General features: G+C 44.2%; 1 protein-coding gene across 1 annotated transcript in view; it reads left to right on the top strand.

The window, feature by feature from the left end:
• LOC115366459 (cancer-related regulator of actin dynamics) overlaps positions 1–12,629 on the top strand; it is a 56,347-nt gene extending 43,718 nt beyond the window's left edge. The window contains exons 7-16 of the mRNA XM_030061918.1: positions 3,475–3,633; positions 3,754–3,853; positions 3,973–4,270; positions 5,557–6,115; positions 6,501–7,959; positions 8,514–8,617; positions 9,364–9,523; positions 9,752–9,870; positions 10,592–10,682; positions 11,311–12,629. Of these exons, the coding sequence (XP_029917778.1) occupies positions 3,475–3,633; positions 3,754–3,853; positions 3,973–4,270; positions 5,557–6,115; positions 6,501–7,959; positions 8,514–8,617; positions 9,364–9,523; positions 9,752–9,870; positions 10,592–10,682; positions 11,311–11,825 (3,564 nt within the window). The 3' untranslated portion in view covers positions 11,826–12,629. The remainder of the gene's footprint in view (positions 1–3,474; positions 3,634–3,753; positions 3,854–3,972; positions 4,271–5,556; positions 6,116–6,500; positions 7,960–8,513; positions 8,618–9,363; positions 9,524–9,751; positions 9,871–10,591; positions 10,683–11,310) is intronic.
• Positions 12,630–16,538: the final 3,909 nt, after the last annotated feature.

The following is a 16,538-nucleotide window of genomic DNA, read 5'->3' on the forward strand; positions in this document are numbered from 1 at the left end:
TCAGTATGCCTCAGTCTCTCTCTCTCTCTCTCTCTCTCTCTCTCTCTCTCTCTCTCTCTCTCTCTGTCTGCCTATTTTTCTGACTCTCCCTTTTAGATGTCTCTGTTTTTCTGTGTGTGTGTGTGTGTGTGTGTGTGTGTGTGTGTGACCATAATTGTGTCATTCCACTGACCTACTGTGTGTGTGTGTGTGTGTGTGTGTGTGTGTGTGTGTGTGTGTGTGTGTGTGTGTGTGTGTGTGTGTGTGTGTGTGTGTGTGTGTGTGCTTGTGCATGTCTGCATTCACAGTACATTCCCATTGGTTTTGCTGGCAGTCACTGTGTCTGCTTGTCATTGCAGCTGAATCTGAATCTGTCAAGGCCCGCCGCACACACACACACACACACACACACACACACACACACACACACACACACACACACACACACACACACACACACACACACACACACACCAGACACTCCATAAATAAGACTGGATGTCAACAAAGAAGATCTGTAATCATGCTGGAGTTTTGAGATTCCTCTAAACAGTAAATGTTCTGTCAGTTCAGGTGTAAGAGTCTCACTGTGAGTCTGAGCTGAACATTTCAGTCAATTTCATGGTCAGCTTCTCCTTCTCACATGTCACACTCTTTACAGACATTTAGAGCAGATTAGCAAGAAAACATGGTAGCATATAAAAAGAAATGACAGCAGTACACCACAGACGGCGTCGCAAAACAAGGCCACAGCAACATGCAGATACATGAAGCTCAAGGGGGACGTTCTGGATATTGTTCTAGCTAAAATGTGCAAAAATGATTTCTTGCTATTTCCAGCTTGGGCAATGCAAAGGTCATTTTTACCACTCTCTAAGACAACATGCTAAAATTAAACCTTGCACCGGAGCAAACTGCATACAAAATGAATACCGGTCACACAGAAGTGACAGATCTTGCAACTGATTTCCAGTCTTTGCACAAGTGGATGAAGGAGCTACCAGTAACAGGATAAGTGGCAAAACAAAGTATAAATCTGTGTCAGGGAAGGAGAAAGACAGAGAATGGGAGGAAGGGAGATGGTGAGAGAAAAACACACAGAGACAGAGAGAGAGAGAGAAAAAGAGAGAGACAGAGAAGGCAGGATATCTCTCCAGTGATGACAGAGTGAGAGTTGGGACAGCAGATAAGGACTCCTCATGTTTATACAGATGAAGTCTCGCCCTCTCTCTCTCTCTCTCTCTCTCTCTCTCTCTCTCTCTCTCGCCTCATTTCCTTTGGTTGCCCAGTGCACTGCTTTAAGTGAAAATCCACCTTTCAACAGAAGCGGTGTGCTCTTCCCTCTTCCATGATCTGTGGCTGTGTAGTTGCTCGAAGCTGGAGACTCCACTCTGTGACATCTCCAACTCCTTCTGGAGCTGTTCCATTGGCCGTGAATGGGACGAACGGGAGACAGACTGTGTGAATACAGTGACATGTCGACTTTTTTTCCAGAACACGGGGGCACAAATCTCAGTTTTTGTCAGGGGAGCTCCTCCGTGAAGTTGATTGCATCACAGATTTGAGCCTTGGCTCTTTGGTTTGAGGCTTTGGCTGTGAGGTGGAATTGTATTGAATCACCCGGTCGTGTGCATTCAGCTTTACGGTAGATGAATCATTTGAATCACAACACCAAAAAAAAAACACATTGGTAGCAAGCCAGTTGTACTCATGTTGCTTGTTTGTATGATGCAATAGATACTCATATACTCTAACCCAAACCCTTAAACAGACCTCATTCATTTGCTCATTAGAGGAACCCAAAATGAAAATGTTGTCATCTGAACACCGCCATGCCAGCTGAAACCCAGGTTAAGTGTCTTTGGCCATACAGACTGGTGCAACTTCACGGCTGCTTCTCTAAAACAGTCAACAGGCTGTAGTCTTTGAGAATCTGTGTGAGAAATTCTTGCAAAAACTTCTTGTTGAGCAGAACATGGCAACGTGAGGCTTAGATGCATGTGAACTATTGTGCTATCAAAGGCTAAAGTGAGGTTTTGTGCTAAATTTCAGTGTAAATATGGATCTTTTACACTCAGCGTGTGACTGTTTGGCTTTGGAGGACTTAGGTCAAACTGCACTACAGCAGCTGTAGGGGGCCATTTTTGTGTTTTTTGGAACTCGAGAAAGCAATGCCCGTTCTTTTTATTTGACTTGGAAAAGGCTGCCATGGAGCCGTGTTAGCTCCCTCCCTGCATGTTGCCGGGGTGGATAGCAACACAAATGAATAAATGAGCACCACTTTTGATGAACGACTACTCTTCAAGCTATTTTCTGTGGGCTGTATTTATTGCTCTTACTCAAAGAGTAAGTCATTTTTATACTCCACTCTACTCTTTTCCTTGTTCCATTTGACCAAATAGGATGTGCAAGAATTATTTCTCCCTTTGTGATGGTTGTAAGGCCAGTTTAAACCAAAAATTCACAACCAGACAAAAATTGAGTTGCAGCGCTGAAATCAAGCCAGGAGACGGTGCTGCTGTGACTCAGCTTGGCAGGTGCCAGGTGTCTGTTTTTAAAATAGTGTTAAAGTGTGTGTCTGGATGCTAGATGCTAAGTTGCTTTCACAAATTTGTAACCACGGCGATAACATAGCGTTCATGATGTATTCTTGGAGGAAATTAATGCTTTCAAGAGGAAGAAATTCCTCATACAGAGGAACAGAGTCCATTTCCTCAGTTGACTCAGTTGACAACGTCGTGTTGGGGAAATTTATAGACGATACCCTGACGTCCCATTCCCGTGAAGGCAGCATGGAGCTGCACCACAAAGTATCCGGCTGCAGAAAGCCGACAGTTTTTGAACGTTGCAGGCAGCATTCTTCTGCAAAAAGCTGAGCTGCAAGTTTCAGCTCGTCTTGTGGCGAAGCTTTGGTGTAAACTCGCCTTGAGAGAGGGCTGATGATTTTCATACGGTGAGCTGACAGTTCACCCTGCAGCTGTGCAGACAGAGTGACGGAGCCAAATGATTAAAGAAGGAGTCAGTGACCTTTTCAGCTCCAAGTCAAGCTGGTCACTTAACAGCAACAGAAGGTCGGATAACCAAGTCAGAGGCTGCGGAGAGCAACCCTCAGCAGCACCTAGATCTGACAGTTTAGAGTTGATGAATTGTCTGAGCAGCAAATAAAATGATGTTAAATCCCTTCTTTTTGAATCACAGCTCTTTATTTTATCACAAGGTGAGAAAAAAGACCACACTACAAATGTAACTAGTACTCACTACTCAAAGTAGTTTTTACTGAGTACTCTTTGTTGTCTTACAGGATAACTTTTACTCATACTCAAGTCCATTTTTCGTGGAGTAACTTAGTCAAGTAGAACTGAATGTTGTGCAGACAAACAGACTTCACCTCTGTTTCAGTTTCGCATGCGGCTGAGTAAATAATTGTTTTGAGTGAACTGCTCCTTAAAGTTCCAGAAAGTAATCTCTCTTCCTCTGTGTTTCTGTGTCTCCCAGTTGTCCTGCGCTGCCTCCAGTAGAGCGCTGAGCCCCCTGGTGGCGGTTCCAGGTGACTTCAGTCAGCCTGCCCGACCCTTCGCCTGTTTGGACAACTCGGCCGCCAAACACAAGCTGGGCCTGAGGCAAAAAGCCTGCAACAAGAGGAAGCCCGTCAGTGTAAGACACACATGGCAGTCTACTCCGATGCTTTCACACACACACACACACACACACACACACAGCTTTGATTTGCACCCTGTCACTGCTGATGTGTGGAAACGTCCTCTGTCCATGTAGAGGTTGGAGATCAGAGCAGAGGAAGACTCTGTGGTGGAGGAAAGGCTGAGCACCGCTGTTCCCAAAGCTTCAGAGGAGCAAGAGGAGCAGGAGACGAGAGGTCTTTGCTCTGTTCTACACAACTGTACTTTCCTGTTCACTCCAAGACGGTGACTCAGCACGTTGCTATTGTGTCTAGTCAGGCTGAGCAATGACATTTGTTTCCTCATTGTGTTCCAGATGTGAGAAGTGATCAGGTGAAGCCAAAGGAGGAAGAAGAAGAAGCAGAGGAAGAAGGAGAGGAGGAGGAGGAGGACGAGGCGGCGGACCAATCACATTCCAGACAAACGCCGTTGAGAGATGAGGAGGAAGAAGAGGGGGAGGAAGAGGACGAGTTGGAAACAGGACAGGATGTTTCTCACAGTCCGGAGGCGTCCTCTCCTCTGGAGCGACGTCTGTCAGAGGAGGAAGCCGCAGACGCCCAGCCGCTCGCCTCCTCCAGGCCCAGCTCCAGCTCCTCCTCCCTGGGCGGACTGAGGTGATTCAGAAGTTGTGTTGCACTGCAAAAAGTCTAAATCTTACCAAGATTATTTTTCTTATTTCAAGTAAAAATGTCTTATTTCTAGTCAAAATATCTCATTACACTTAAAAAAAAAAGACATGATCACCTCAGAAATAACTTGTTTTTAAACGATTTTCACTTGTTTCAAGTGAAAATTCACTTGAAACAATGAAAATTAGCTTGAAACAAGAAACAAATTTTGCCAATGAAACAAGCAAATTTTTACTTGTGACACAAGTGAACAAGTGAAAATTTGCTTCTTTCATTGGCAAAATTTGTTTCTTGTTTCAAGCTAATTTTTACTTGTTTTAAGTGAAAATGAGCTTGAAACAAGTGAAAATCGTCTAAAAACAAGTTATTTCTGAGGTGATCACGTCTTGAAATAAGAAATAACTTGAAATAAGACAAATATTCTTGGTAAGATTTGGACTTTTTGCAGTGTGGGCTTTGTTGTGTTGTGCCATGTCAGCACAAACACAGGTTCCCTTGACCCTGGAAACACATAGGAAGGAGGACATATATGTTTTGAGTCACATTTTTAACTCATACTCCATATTCTACGTGTTCATGTGTTCAGCAACAGCACAGCCTCTTTCTGGGTCTTCCTAGTTTTGTCCTCCTAGTTGCCTGACACCTCCTTTTTTTTCTCCTTCTAGCTATTTAACATTTCCTTGTTTTTTCCTATTGGCAGCCCGACTCTTTGTTTTATGCTCCTGGTAGTCTAACTACAGATGCTTGATAAAAAAAACAAAGATTGTGGACTTCATTGTGAGAACTTGGCAACACCTACTGTCCAATGTCACTGTCCAATCTGGTCTGATCCATCCTCTCAGTCTTTGGTGAGGCCTGAAAGCCCATGTTAGAGAAAGTAGAAAATCAGTTAAAGTTTAAAGCCACTCTAAAGATGCACCTCAGAAATAGCATCTTTTTTCAAATTAAGTCTTTTTTTATCATATTGCAGGGATTTTTTCTCAGTTTATGGACAACACGTTCAGTTTTTGGTAAATCCGGTTTGTGTTTTGCTTAGATGTCGCTTACAGAAATATGTTCGCTATACTTTCTGATCGACGCCAATTGTCGACTTTGTCCGCTCTGGTTTGCTCTGCAGGTTTCCGGCCACTTGATGATGATGCTATTCCATCACTGTGTCAGGAATTAGGCAAAGAGCCAACTGTCTTTGTTTTTATCCACCATCTTTTGTCCAACTCCTCCCCGTTGTCTCTTCCTTGCTGTCTGACCGCTCCTTGTGTTTTTGCTCCTAGGGCCACACCAGAGCCCCCTGCAGTTCAGAGAGAGTACCTGCTGGACCCTCCAGGTGTTGCCTATGGAACGGAGAAGGCCAGGGTTGAAAGTGACTCTGCCCTGGGAGGAGAAGAAGAAGACGGGGCCCTGAGTGACATTGGAGGGGAGGATGGGGAAAAGGAGAGTTCCTTCTTACAGGAGGTGCTGAGCTCCTTGAAGACCCCCCTCACTTCCTGCTCACTGGGCCTGGAGACCGAAGATGTTGTCCTCAAGTTGGACGAGGAGGCGGAGGAGAGCAAGGCGGAGGTGGAGGACTCAGGCGAGGTGGAAGAGGAGAAAGAAGGGATGGTGGCAGAAGAAGGAGAGGAAGCGACTGAGGAAGAGACCGAAGAGGAGAAGCCTACCAGTCATCAGGCTCCTCCCTCCGGTTTGATGCCCCTACTCTCGGGCCAACCCACCCATGAAGAGGATGTTCTGAGTGAGATCACCTCTTCCTCTCAAGGCAATGAAAAAGAGGAAAATTATGATGATGAAGAGGAAGAGGACGAAGAAGTAGTGGTGGAACGATTCCAACATCGTGTATGTATTATTGATTCATGAACTTGTAGTTTTAAAGTTCCAGTTCCAGGACCAGTTCGTATTTTTAACGATTGCTTTGGTGAATGGATGGGGAGAAGGAGGTTGTGTTAGTGTGTGTGTGTGTGTGTGTGTGTGTGTGTGTGTGTGTGTGTATGGGGAGGGTATTTTGCATGAAGCACTTGATTTTAGTCAATAATACAGTGCAGGAAATGCCATAGAAGCTACACTACACCCATTTGATAAGATTTAACATAATATTCATAATCTATTCTCTGATTATTTTTTTTCTATGTACAAGGTCCTGTATATATACATTTTTAAAATGCCAGATCTCTTTCTTTTCCTCTTGTCTTCCCTTCTCTCCACTCCATCTTTTCTCTTCCAGCAAGAAGACGAGTGGCAGAGAGAGGAGGCACAGGAAGTCATGCCTGAATACAGCACCAAAGAAGAAGAAAATTCTCTGTTTTTAAGAAAGAGTGGCAAAGAGGAGGGAGAAGAAGCAGAGAGCGAAGGAGAGGAAGAGACAGGAAACTTGGAGAGAGAGCCTGAGGTGGAAGAGGAGGAGTGGGAACAGAGAGAGGATGATGAAGAGGAGGAGGAGAGGGAGGAGCTAGAGCGAGCAGAGGAAGCTCAGGAGGCGGAGGAGGCAGTGGCAGAGGAGGAGGACAACAGAGAGGAGATGACAAACATGGTTCCTGATGAAATAGGAGAAATGGTTCAGACCGTCATGCCTGCTCTGGAGGCAGATGAAGGACAGGACACCCTGCCTGAAGAGGACAGCGCCTTCACCCCAGAACAGCCAGACCGAGTCCAAATCCACGCTGAGATGTGTGACCAAACAGAAAATGAAACGGCTCCTAACCAAAACTTTGTGGATGAAGATGGAGAAGAAAGGGCAGAGGAGTGCATAGAGATTGGCCAAATGGAAGAAACGTCAGACCAAGAGGAGGACTTGGAAATGAACCAACCAGACGTGGACCAAAGTGAAGAAGCAGGCGTGGCAACAGACCAACCAGACGAGGACCAAGAAATGTCTCAACTCGTGGTTGAAGACCAAAGAGACATAGATCAAACCGACGTGGACCTGATGCCTCCTTCTGTTTCTGCCCCAGACTCACAAGCCTCTTCTGAGACTCGAATACAAGAAGAGAGCGAGACCAGTGTTCCCAGTCCGACCAGTCCGACCACCAGTACCACCACTCTCCATATAAATCTAGTCTCTCCCAGCTCAGAGAAAGCCACATGTCCACTCCAGCAGTTCTTCAGTGGAGCAGACACCACTGAAGAAGTCAACCAGTCGTCCTCTCACACAGAAGCGACCGCAGAACAAGACGAAACGAGGCAACCCCCCATAGCTGAACAACCAGCAGAGACTGCAGAGGAAGAGGAAGAGGAAGAAAAAGAAGAAGAGGAAGGAAAACAGTCACCAGCCACTATAGAAGAAGCTCAACCATCTAAACCTCCTGCCGCTGCAGAGGAGGCAGTCACTCAGCCATCGAGCGTTTCAGATCAGGGCAAATCCCGGTTCATCATCGCCCCCGCCTGGCAGCGATCGTTCTCTACAGGAAGTGGGAGCACCAAAGAGCCCGTTGCGTCTCCCTCCCCCTCCTCCCCGCCACCCTGCGTCTCCTCCTGCGTCTCTTCATCCCCCTCTGCCACAGGGCCTGGAGGCGCTGAGGGGGCAGCTTCCACTAAGAAAGTGGAGGGGGTGAGCTCGGCTAAAGCTGAAGTGGTGTTGAGCCCCGTCAGAACGAGGAGTATAGGATCTGCCCCTGCAAAACCGCACAGCACCACAACAGCCGTCACCGCTAAACCCCAAACCTCGACTGCTGCAGCTGCAGAAGGTCAGGATGAATCACGATTTGTAGTTTTTGTATTTTTCTGTTTGTTTATGTCCTTTCTTAACTCGGTGTGAGTCATGTCTTTTCTTTACATCACAGTGAAAGTAACCAAACTGAAATCACATGGGGATATCTTGTTGTTTTAGTTAAACTAAACTTCAGAAACCCCCAGTTTTATTTTATAAAGTCACAATCATACAGCATTTTGAGAGCCTCTTGCATACAAAATGTTATGTCTTGTTAAAACAAGATGTTGTTGCAGGGCTTAACATGGAGGGGCATGTTTTAGAAGTATAAACCAATCACTGGTCAATCAGAAAAACAGTTTTAACTGATGGGAGCAACGTCATTTTGAATTTTGTGTGTTTTCTAGGAAGTATAATAATGAGGACTTAATTTTTTTTTTAAATCAAAGTTTAGTTTATTTAGCATTTATTATGAATTAGGTGAATATTATGGCATGGAAAATTAGCTAACAAATCAGAGTCATTTTTCTTTGCATTGTGACTTTAAACCACAGATCAGTGTAACACCTTTTCCCGCTCTCCCCTTTACAGAGAGCGCTGTCGTGGTGGAGGGAAACCCAGAGAACCCGTTTGGAGTCCGACTGAGGAAGACGGCGGTTCTGCGCCGCTACAGCTCAGAGGAGGAAAACACAGAGGTTATATCCTCAGCTATGTTGGTGCTGGGCCATTGATTGGTTGTCTCATATTTTATCCCACACTGAACAGCGAAATTGGTTTATTTTCAGTGGCAAATAAATCACCCAAAACATATAAAAAAAAGATATTTCTCTACATTGTCTAGTGCAGTCATGTGTGATTTGGTGAGGTTTCCAGTCTGTCGCCCTTCACCCCAGTACAGTGGGGTTGGATGGTCTCCAACTCTTTCCAAAAACAATGATACAGATACAAGACTACAAGAGTCCACAGTGTGAAGAGTTTCATTGGGAACCATTTCCTGCCCCAATGAGTACAAATTAGAGGAGGTTCCTCTAACATAAAGTATTCCTCACTTTCAACATTCACTTTCAATCTATTTATGGCATGGACACCGTACTTTTTGTGACAGATATACAGTTTTTGATTTAAAAAAAAAAAAAAAAAAGTTTTTGAATATGCTTGAATTAAAAGTTGCCTGATCCCAGTCCTGGTAATGCTTAACTGATTCCCATTAAGCCTTTTCATGGGGCTTTCAGTGTTGAATGAAATAAAAAATAATTTCAATACACTTCAATAAACATTTGCACTCTGTATACAAAAGTTTCATTCATTAAAAAACTGCTCCTCCCTGTTCAAGTTAATGTAGCTGAAATGAAATTGTTTAATTTTTGCAGAAATTCTGTCTTTTCACTGTTAAGGCCTGTAAAGTTTTTATTTACCCATTATGTGATTTACTCATTTACAGCCTGCCTCCCCTGAGCCGCCAGCCCAACCAAGTGGCAGTAAGGTTGAACCACAGCCAGTTAGTGTTAAGCCTTCCATAAATCAGCCAGTCAACATCAAGCCTGCCATCCCTAGGAAGCCAGAGGTACATGGAGACAGTGGAGGGAAAATCAAGCGGCCAGGTATGTGTATGCACACACACACACACACACACACACACACACACACAGGTCTTCACACACTTTATTGTGCTGAAAAGGGTTAGTTATCAAGTGCACAAGGCTCAGACTCAGGCGCTATCTGACATAAACCGCTCAGTTAACACGTCTAATGGTAACAAACTGAAGCACCAAAGCATAAATCACCTGCAGCCAGCCCTGTAACGTGTGTCTGCTGTGATGTTGATTCAGACCCAGCAGCAAGTCGAAGTGTTTCTGCTGGATCTGACTCGCCCAGCTGGATCTCTGTGGCCAGACAGAAACAGAAGATCTACAAAGACAGCTCGCTGGACGCCGCCACTGCCAAGAAGGTAGGCTGTGTGTACGCCTGTGTGTGTGTGTTTTTATGGTTCTGTACTTTCACTTTGTATGGACACAACTTCGCAGCAAGAAAACATAAAACCTGTGAGGTGACATGTTGACAAGTATCCAGTTTGATGATCATGATGTGAAATTCCCTCCTGAAGTCAACAAGCTGCAATAACATGAGCGCTCACTCCCTTAGAGGTGATGCAGGATGTAAACTGAGAACATTTTTAAAATATTGGTGTTGAGTTTTATTTATTGCATTGTTGTTTCATTGCAACTTCACAATACCTCCATGTATTTCATTTGCATCGGACCCTTTCCCCCATAAAATAAAAGTCCTAATGTGCCACTGTGATCCTCTAACAAATCAAGAGAATGATGGTGAAAGGCAGCTTGTTATTGGTCCATCACAGTTTAATAAGTTACTTTACAGTTTTAAATGAATACTAAGCATGTCAAAGGGCTGTAATGTAGATTTGGACATATGACAGTGATACATGTTGTTAGCTGAGAGCCACCATGTTGAAGTGAACATAGCTGACTGGATGGCAGATTTACATCTAGTTTTCCGTCAGTCTAACCACGGTTCATATGGGGGTTGTTCTTGGATGGGACAGCAGTTGTGTTTGTTTGTATTGTGAGGTATTTTCAGCCTGTGCTGATTCTTGAGAACAGAGTGTATCCAGATTGTAGAGAAGTGACTGTGCCTGTATCTGTCATCAGGAGGAGCCAGAGAGGAAATCTTCCCTGCCACTGTACGTCAGCTCAGCTGCCTGCAGGGAGCACAACAAAACCTCTGAATCCACTGGCAAAGGTCAGCACACTCTCACATGCACACACACACACACACAAGAACACATCATTTGAAATATTGAAAAGGTGCATGGTTCCTTATATCTTGAATCAGTGTGATGACTTTAGGCTCCCTGAAACCCATTCAAAGCATTTTCTGTAATTTTAAAAATACAGAAAATTCTCAAAATGCCCTTTTTTCCCTCTGCTGAATGTGTGTGCCTCAAACTGTTTGCATACGGCATGTTTGGATTAATGTGCTGCTGCCTCCATGTGGAGAACTACTGCCAGTGCAACAAAACACCAGTCTAACAAATGACTTTACCATGAACTGGCAATTTAGCAATGTTTCTGTGATAGCTGTGAATCTGTAAGGTATAATGAGTCTCACAACATCCAGGACAGCGTTACACTTTGCTTGCCAACACATGACTGACTGGGTTGACCATTTTTTAAAATGATGGTCAAGTTTTTTTGAAGAATGTAAAGGTTTATAAGTTGTGAAATTCAAAAATGCAATCAGTACTCAAGGGATCTGTTGATGAATAAGAAGAACAGCTTTGTTCTTCAGAACTAAAAATTTGTGTAAAGAAAAAAAATTATTATGTGAAATATTGAATGTACACGTGCTGTTTTCCATCTGTCCACAGTGAGTCAGCTGGAGATCACTAAACCTGCAGCGTCTGCAGAAAAGGAGGTGAGGAGGACACTCTCTCCTCCGACTCCAGTGCCGCCGCAGCCTGCGAAATCCCAGCCGCTGCCCTGCCCTGTCGCCTCAAAGCTCTCGTCCCAAGTGACCCCTGCCACCCCAAAATACTCCTCCCAAATCGCCCTCTCTCCCCCAACTCCAGTTCCCATTTCCCAGAGAGCTCCCTCTTGCACAAGCCCCACGCCCCCATCCAAGATACCCCAGCCACAGAGCACCCAAAGCTCCTCGCCCACCGCCCAGAAACCCAGCGCCCAGCCCAGCTCAGCTCTCCCCTCGCCTCCTTTTTCATCGAGAAGCGGCCTGGTTCCTCCGAGAGCTGCATCCCAGCCATCCCAGCGAGGCCTCCCCAGCCCTGGCTCACCTCCGCCGGCCTTGTCCCAAGACGAGCCCCCCTGGATGGCCCTGGCCAAGAAGAAGGCCAAAGCATGGAGCGAGATGCCCCAGATAGTCCAGTGATGGCTTAGGCTGAAGTTTGAAGCTAGCTGGCCAAAATTAAAAGGCCCAAAGGGTCAAATCTGGGTGGGGTGAAATGGGGCAATGGTGGGCAAAGAGTCAGAGGATGGACCAGAATGCATTTGCACACCCAAGAGCATATATATGTGTTGTTTTCTACTTCCTGGTTTGTGTCGTGGGCTCAGGTCACACGGCTACAGACAGACCCACTTACACTCTTTTTCTTTCTTTCCTTTACATTCCTCGTTCTTTGAACTTTGAGTAAATTGGTCCAAGTCATCGCTTCCTAAACCAAAATTCTTGTGCCCGTCCCCGAGTGTTGGATTTATATGTGAAAAGAGTCCTAATAAGTTATAATGTGCCTGAAAGAGAGACTGCTCTTAAGCTGCAAACATTAAAGATTCGTTCGTGAAAAGCAGCCTCGCCCCGGCAGATCGGTGAATGTTTCTCCAGCGTGCCACAGGTCATTCCACGTGACCTGAGCGACCATTTCAGGCCAGAAACAGAGGAAGGAGATGTTCTTTTAGGAAGAGGATGTACCGCTCACTCTGCCTCGGTTTAGAACGAGGGGAGCGCGACAAAGTGAACCTTTTGTTTAGGAATTCATTTGTTCTGACTTTATAATGGACAGGATGCTGTCGTCTGTCTAAAAAGTGTGTTTGTCTTTGTTTTAAGGCGATACGTGGACAGTTTTTTGAGGCTGTAATATTGCCTTCATTTTGGCCGTGGATTGGCATAAGCAACATTAAAGTGGCCAACATTAAAGCGGCTAACACTGTGGGGTGTAAGGAGGAAAAATGTTGGGGGGAAAAATGCCGTTGGTCATAATTTGTGGTAAAATTGTTTTATACACAGTTCCTGAAAAATGATGCCTGTATATTAAGTTGTATAGGCAAACAAGGTGTCGACATATTGTTTTACTTTTATATCTCTTCAGCAGACACTAAACAGATGTCACTTGTTTAAGCGAGTGGTGAGTGTGGGGCAGGTTTCAAATTGTTAGTGTAAGTAATATTTTTAATTTCCCTTTTTTTGATATTTTGGAGAATATTTGTAAGTGTCCTGCAGAACACATGTATCTCTGAAAATTCAACTACAATGACAAAAAGCTGGCACCACATTGACTCCCATGTGTTTTTGATATTCCACAATGCAGTCTTTTTTTTTTTTTTTTTTTTTTTTTTTTTTTAATAAAGCAAAATACTTATGTGCAACATATTGCAGCTTTCTGCAGGACACACTGCATCATGAAAGGAAAGAGAGTTTCTCAGCTGTACGTTCCCTTTGTATCAATGAAATCTGTCTCTGTCTCACAAAACCTATATATGTTTTATGCATTTTGTTTTATTTTGTATTGCCTTGGAGAGTTTGTCTTGTAAATAAAAAAAAAATGTCCAGTAAGGAACTGAGATCACATTCTGTGTTTGCTTTTTTTTACTTTTTTCTTTTGCTGTTTTGCATAGATGGTAGAAAAAGAGAGGGAATATGTCCACAAAGTGGTCGAGGCATAAAACATCCAAGTGCGTGTTTGTCTTCTCCGTGAAAAGGGTTTAAATGTTCAAGCAGCAGCAGCAACACCATGCCTATGATTATTAATAGCAGCAATAGGAGGCTATTGTCAGTGTTATAATGTTAATAAGAGACCTAAAATTTACCATTATACCTTTGAAACCTATGAATGGACACATTTGCATTAAAGATGTGCGATTTGGCATTTCAAGCTTTAAACTGTTGATAACTCATTAATAAATCAGCCCCAAACGGTTTGACAAGACTTTAACTCTTACCTTTGCTCAGCAGCTCAACTTTAGCAGGGAGACCTTCAGCCTTACTGTCCTGATACACTCCTGCTGAAGCTAAACTATTGATTTACATCAGAGGTGGAACAAATATACAGATGCTTAGTTAGGTTGATTAAATGGAGTGCAGCATTTAAAACTTGACTCTTCGTTTGTTTGGACACTGAAAGATTTCTGTGTCGCCAAAATGATCCATAGTTACATCCCTGACGTCTGAACGGGTATCTGCTTTTATTTCTGTATGTGACTTTCTGCATGTATGTGTGCCCAGGCTGTGAACGGCATGTGAGCGATGTGTTTTGTATGTGTGTGTGTGTGTGTGTGTGTGTGTGTGTATGTATGTGTGTGTGTTTACAGTAATCAGTGAAAGGGTTGTTTAAACTCCCCAGATGTCTTTTCTGGGTGAGTTAGGTAAGAGAACTATTGCCCTACTTCAGACGCATGCACTATCACATGCTGCTCCGAACTGGACCTGCCAAAGTGTGTGTGTGTGTGTGTGTGTGTGTGTGTGTGTTGTGTGTGTGTGTGTGTGTGGGTAGTGCACATGTGAGCATGTTTGTGCGTGTATAAGTGTGTCTGTGCCAAGTATCCATAGCGATGACTGCTGGGTGCTGACCTTCTCATTTACAGGTTATATAACCAACCAACTTGGCAGAAATCAGAAACACAGTGAGGTGAGGAAAGAGAGAGAGAGAGAGAGAGAGAGAGAGAGAGAGAGAGAGAGAGAGAGAGAGAGAGAGAGAGAGAGAGAGGGGTGTGTTAGTGTTTCGGTCGGGCACTAAGAGAGGTAAATGATCTGAGAAAAATTTGCCACAGGCTGACAAAAACAGAGAGACTCCAGAGACTTGCTGTCAACACTTCTGCTAAGTTTGATCGACGCTGCTTTCATGAACTCTCTGCCCATTTCATAACTTTTAACATTCTTAATCCCCTAATGGGTGTACTAAACTTTATTACCAGTTCACTATCCAATATTGAAGCAAATGAAACTCTGTCTTGTTTACTGTCTGTGGTTAAAGTTGCACAAGTCCAAACTTATGTGTAGATCCATATCAGTCTTATCAGTCTAAATCACACAGTTTGGATTGAGAAGAGCGTCACTTTCCCACGGACTCTCCCCACTGGCCCACATGAGTTTCTGGCGTTGGGTATGCAAATTTGTTTCACAATTTCTATTTGACTTACAGTCATTCTTTACAGCCTTTCCCTAATGTTAGCCATAACCAACTTATGCCTGACCCTAACCTTAACCATAATCTTAACCAATAAGCCAAAATGATAAAAAAAAAAAAAAAATTAAAAAAATCCATCTGTGCTAGGAAATGACACATACCTGACTCCAGGAGCTCACACTGGCCAATGGGGAGAGGGATTTTTGGGAGGGGCAGTTCGCAGTACTGAGGGCGTACCAGGAGAAGGGAAATACAGAGGCACTAGCTGTGTCCGGTGCATGGACTTAGGGAAAAAACAGCTTAAGAGTTCACACTCAATTGTGGTATAAAACAGGTTTTTCAAAGGTTTTGAATCACCACAGCCATGAGAAGTCCTTGATCATGCAGTCATAACTGTGCACAAAAAAAAATCTACCCTGATAGGTGCAGTAGTGTGGGAGATTACCTGCAAACTGACACACACACACCCACACACACACACACACATACACATACACGGACAGATACTTAGAACCAAACACACAATCCCCTCCAGGCTGCCTCCTGGCAAATGTGATCAAACAGGTGACAGCTCTATTTTGTGCAAACAGAAACTCCTGCAAGTGCCACATCTTGCGAATGTAGAAAAACAAACAAACATGTAAGAGAGTTTAAATGTGAAACTTCAGCAGTCAGAGAAAAGTTGTGTGTGGTGTTGTTGCAGTTCACACTGGCCACGGACAGAGGGCGACAGATGTCACACAGCTCTATGCATCATGCATCTCAAGACATAACATGAACCAATAAAACAAAAAACCCCAGCCACCTGTTGTGGACGTGACAGCGGCCCATGCACTCGAATGGGTTTTAGTCCGATGTAAGTGAATTCTGCAACAGGCTGGACAAGATACTGGACACCATGTCAAGTCATCAGTGAGGGAAATAAACACTATGTGATGTTCTGGACTAATAATAGCAGCACTGGATATTGACATGAGTAGGTACACAAAGATCTAGGAACCTGTGTGCTGCCAGCAATCAGCGCAGTAAAAAGAGTCATTCCAGGAAAGGAAGGGGCTATTCAACTTCCTTTCATTCCCTCTCTCTCCCCCTGAGTGTGTGTGTGTGTGTGTGTGTGTGCCTCTATAGCTTTCTGTCTTGACTTCTGTCTCTCTCTCTGTCTAACTCACTGTGTGACCTACATTTGCATTGCTTGCATAAACTGCCTGTCTTCCTGTCTGCCTCTCTGTCGCTTTCTCTCTCACTCTCCCTCTCTCTCTCTCTCTCTCTCCCTCTCTCTCCTGCAGTTGCATGTAATGGCCAATGTATTTATTTATTTATTTAAATTTCAGACGCACCCCGTCATCCAACAAGAGGACATTCTGGAGTCAAGCTGTCGTTTCTCCTCACTTTTGATCCCCAAAATCTGAATGCATAGAAATCAAACCTCTCTTTTCCTCTCTCTCTCTCTTTCTCTCTCTCTCTCTCTCACACATTTCATCTCGCTTTCTTTCTTACAGTCTAATTGCCTCATCATTTCTCTTTCTGCTGCCATCTCTGTACCATACTCCCAATTTCTCTTCTCTTTCTACCAGTCTGTTTTTGTCCCCTCTTTCTCTTATCACACACTTGTTTATCTTTCTTCTCGCTGCATTTCTCTCCCTGTCTTTCCTCCTGCGGCTGCACTCCCCACCCGCTCTTCCTTCTCCACGAACTCTCTCGCTGGTCCGCTGGAGTATGTGGCCATAAGTGGTTTTCAGATACTT

The sequence above is a fragment of the Myripristis murdjan genome, chromosome 10 (genome assembly GCF_902150065.1).
Source record: "Myripristis murdjan chromosome 10, fMyrMur1.1, whole genome shotgun sequence".
NCBI classification, from domain to species: domain Eukaryota; kingdom Metazoa; phylum Chordata; class Actinopteri; order Holocentriformes; family Holocentridae; genus Myripristis; species Myripristis murdjan.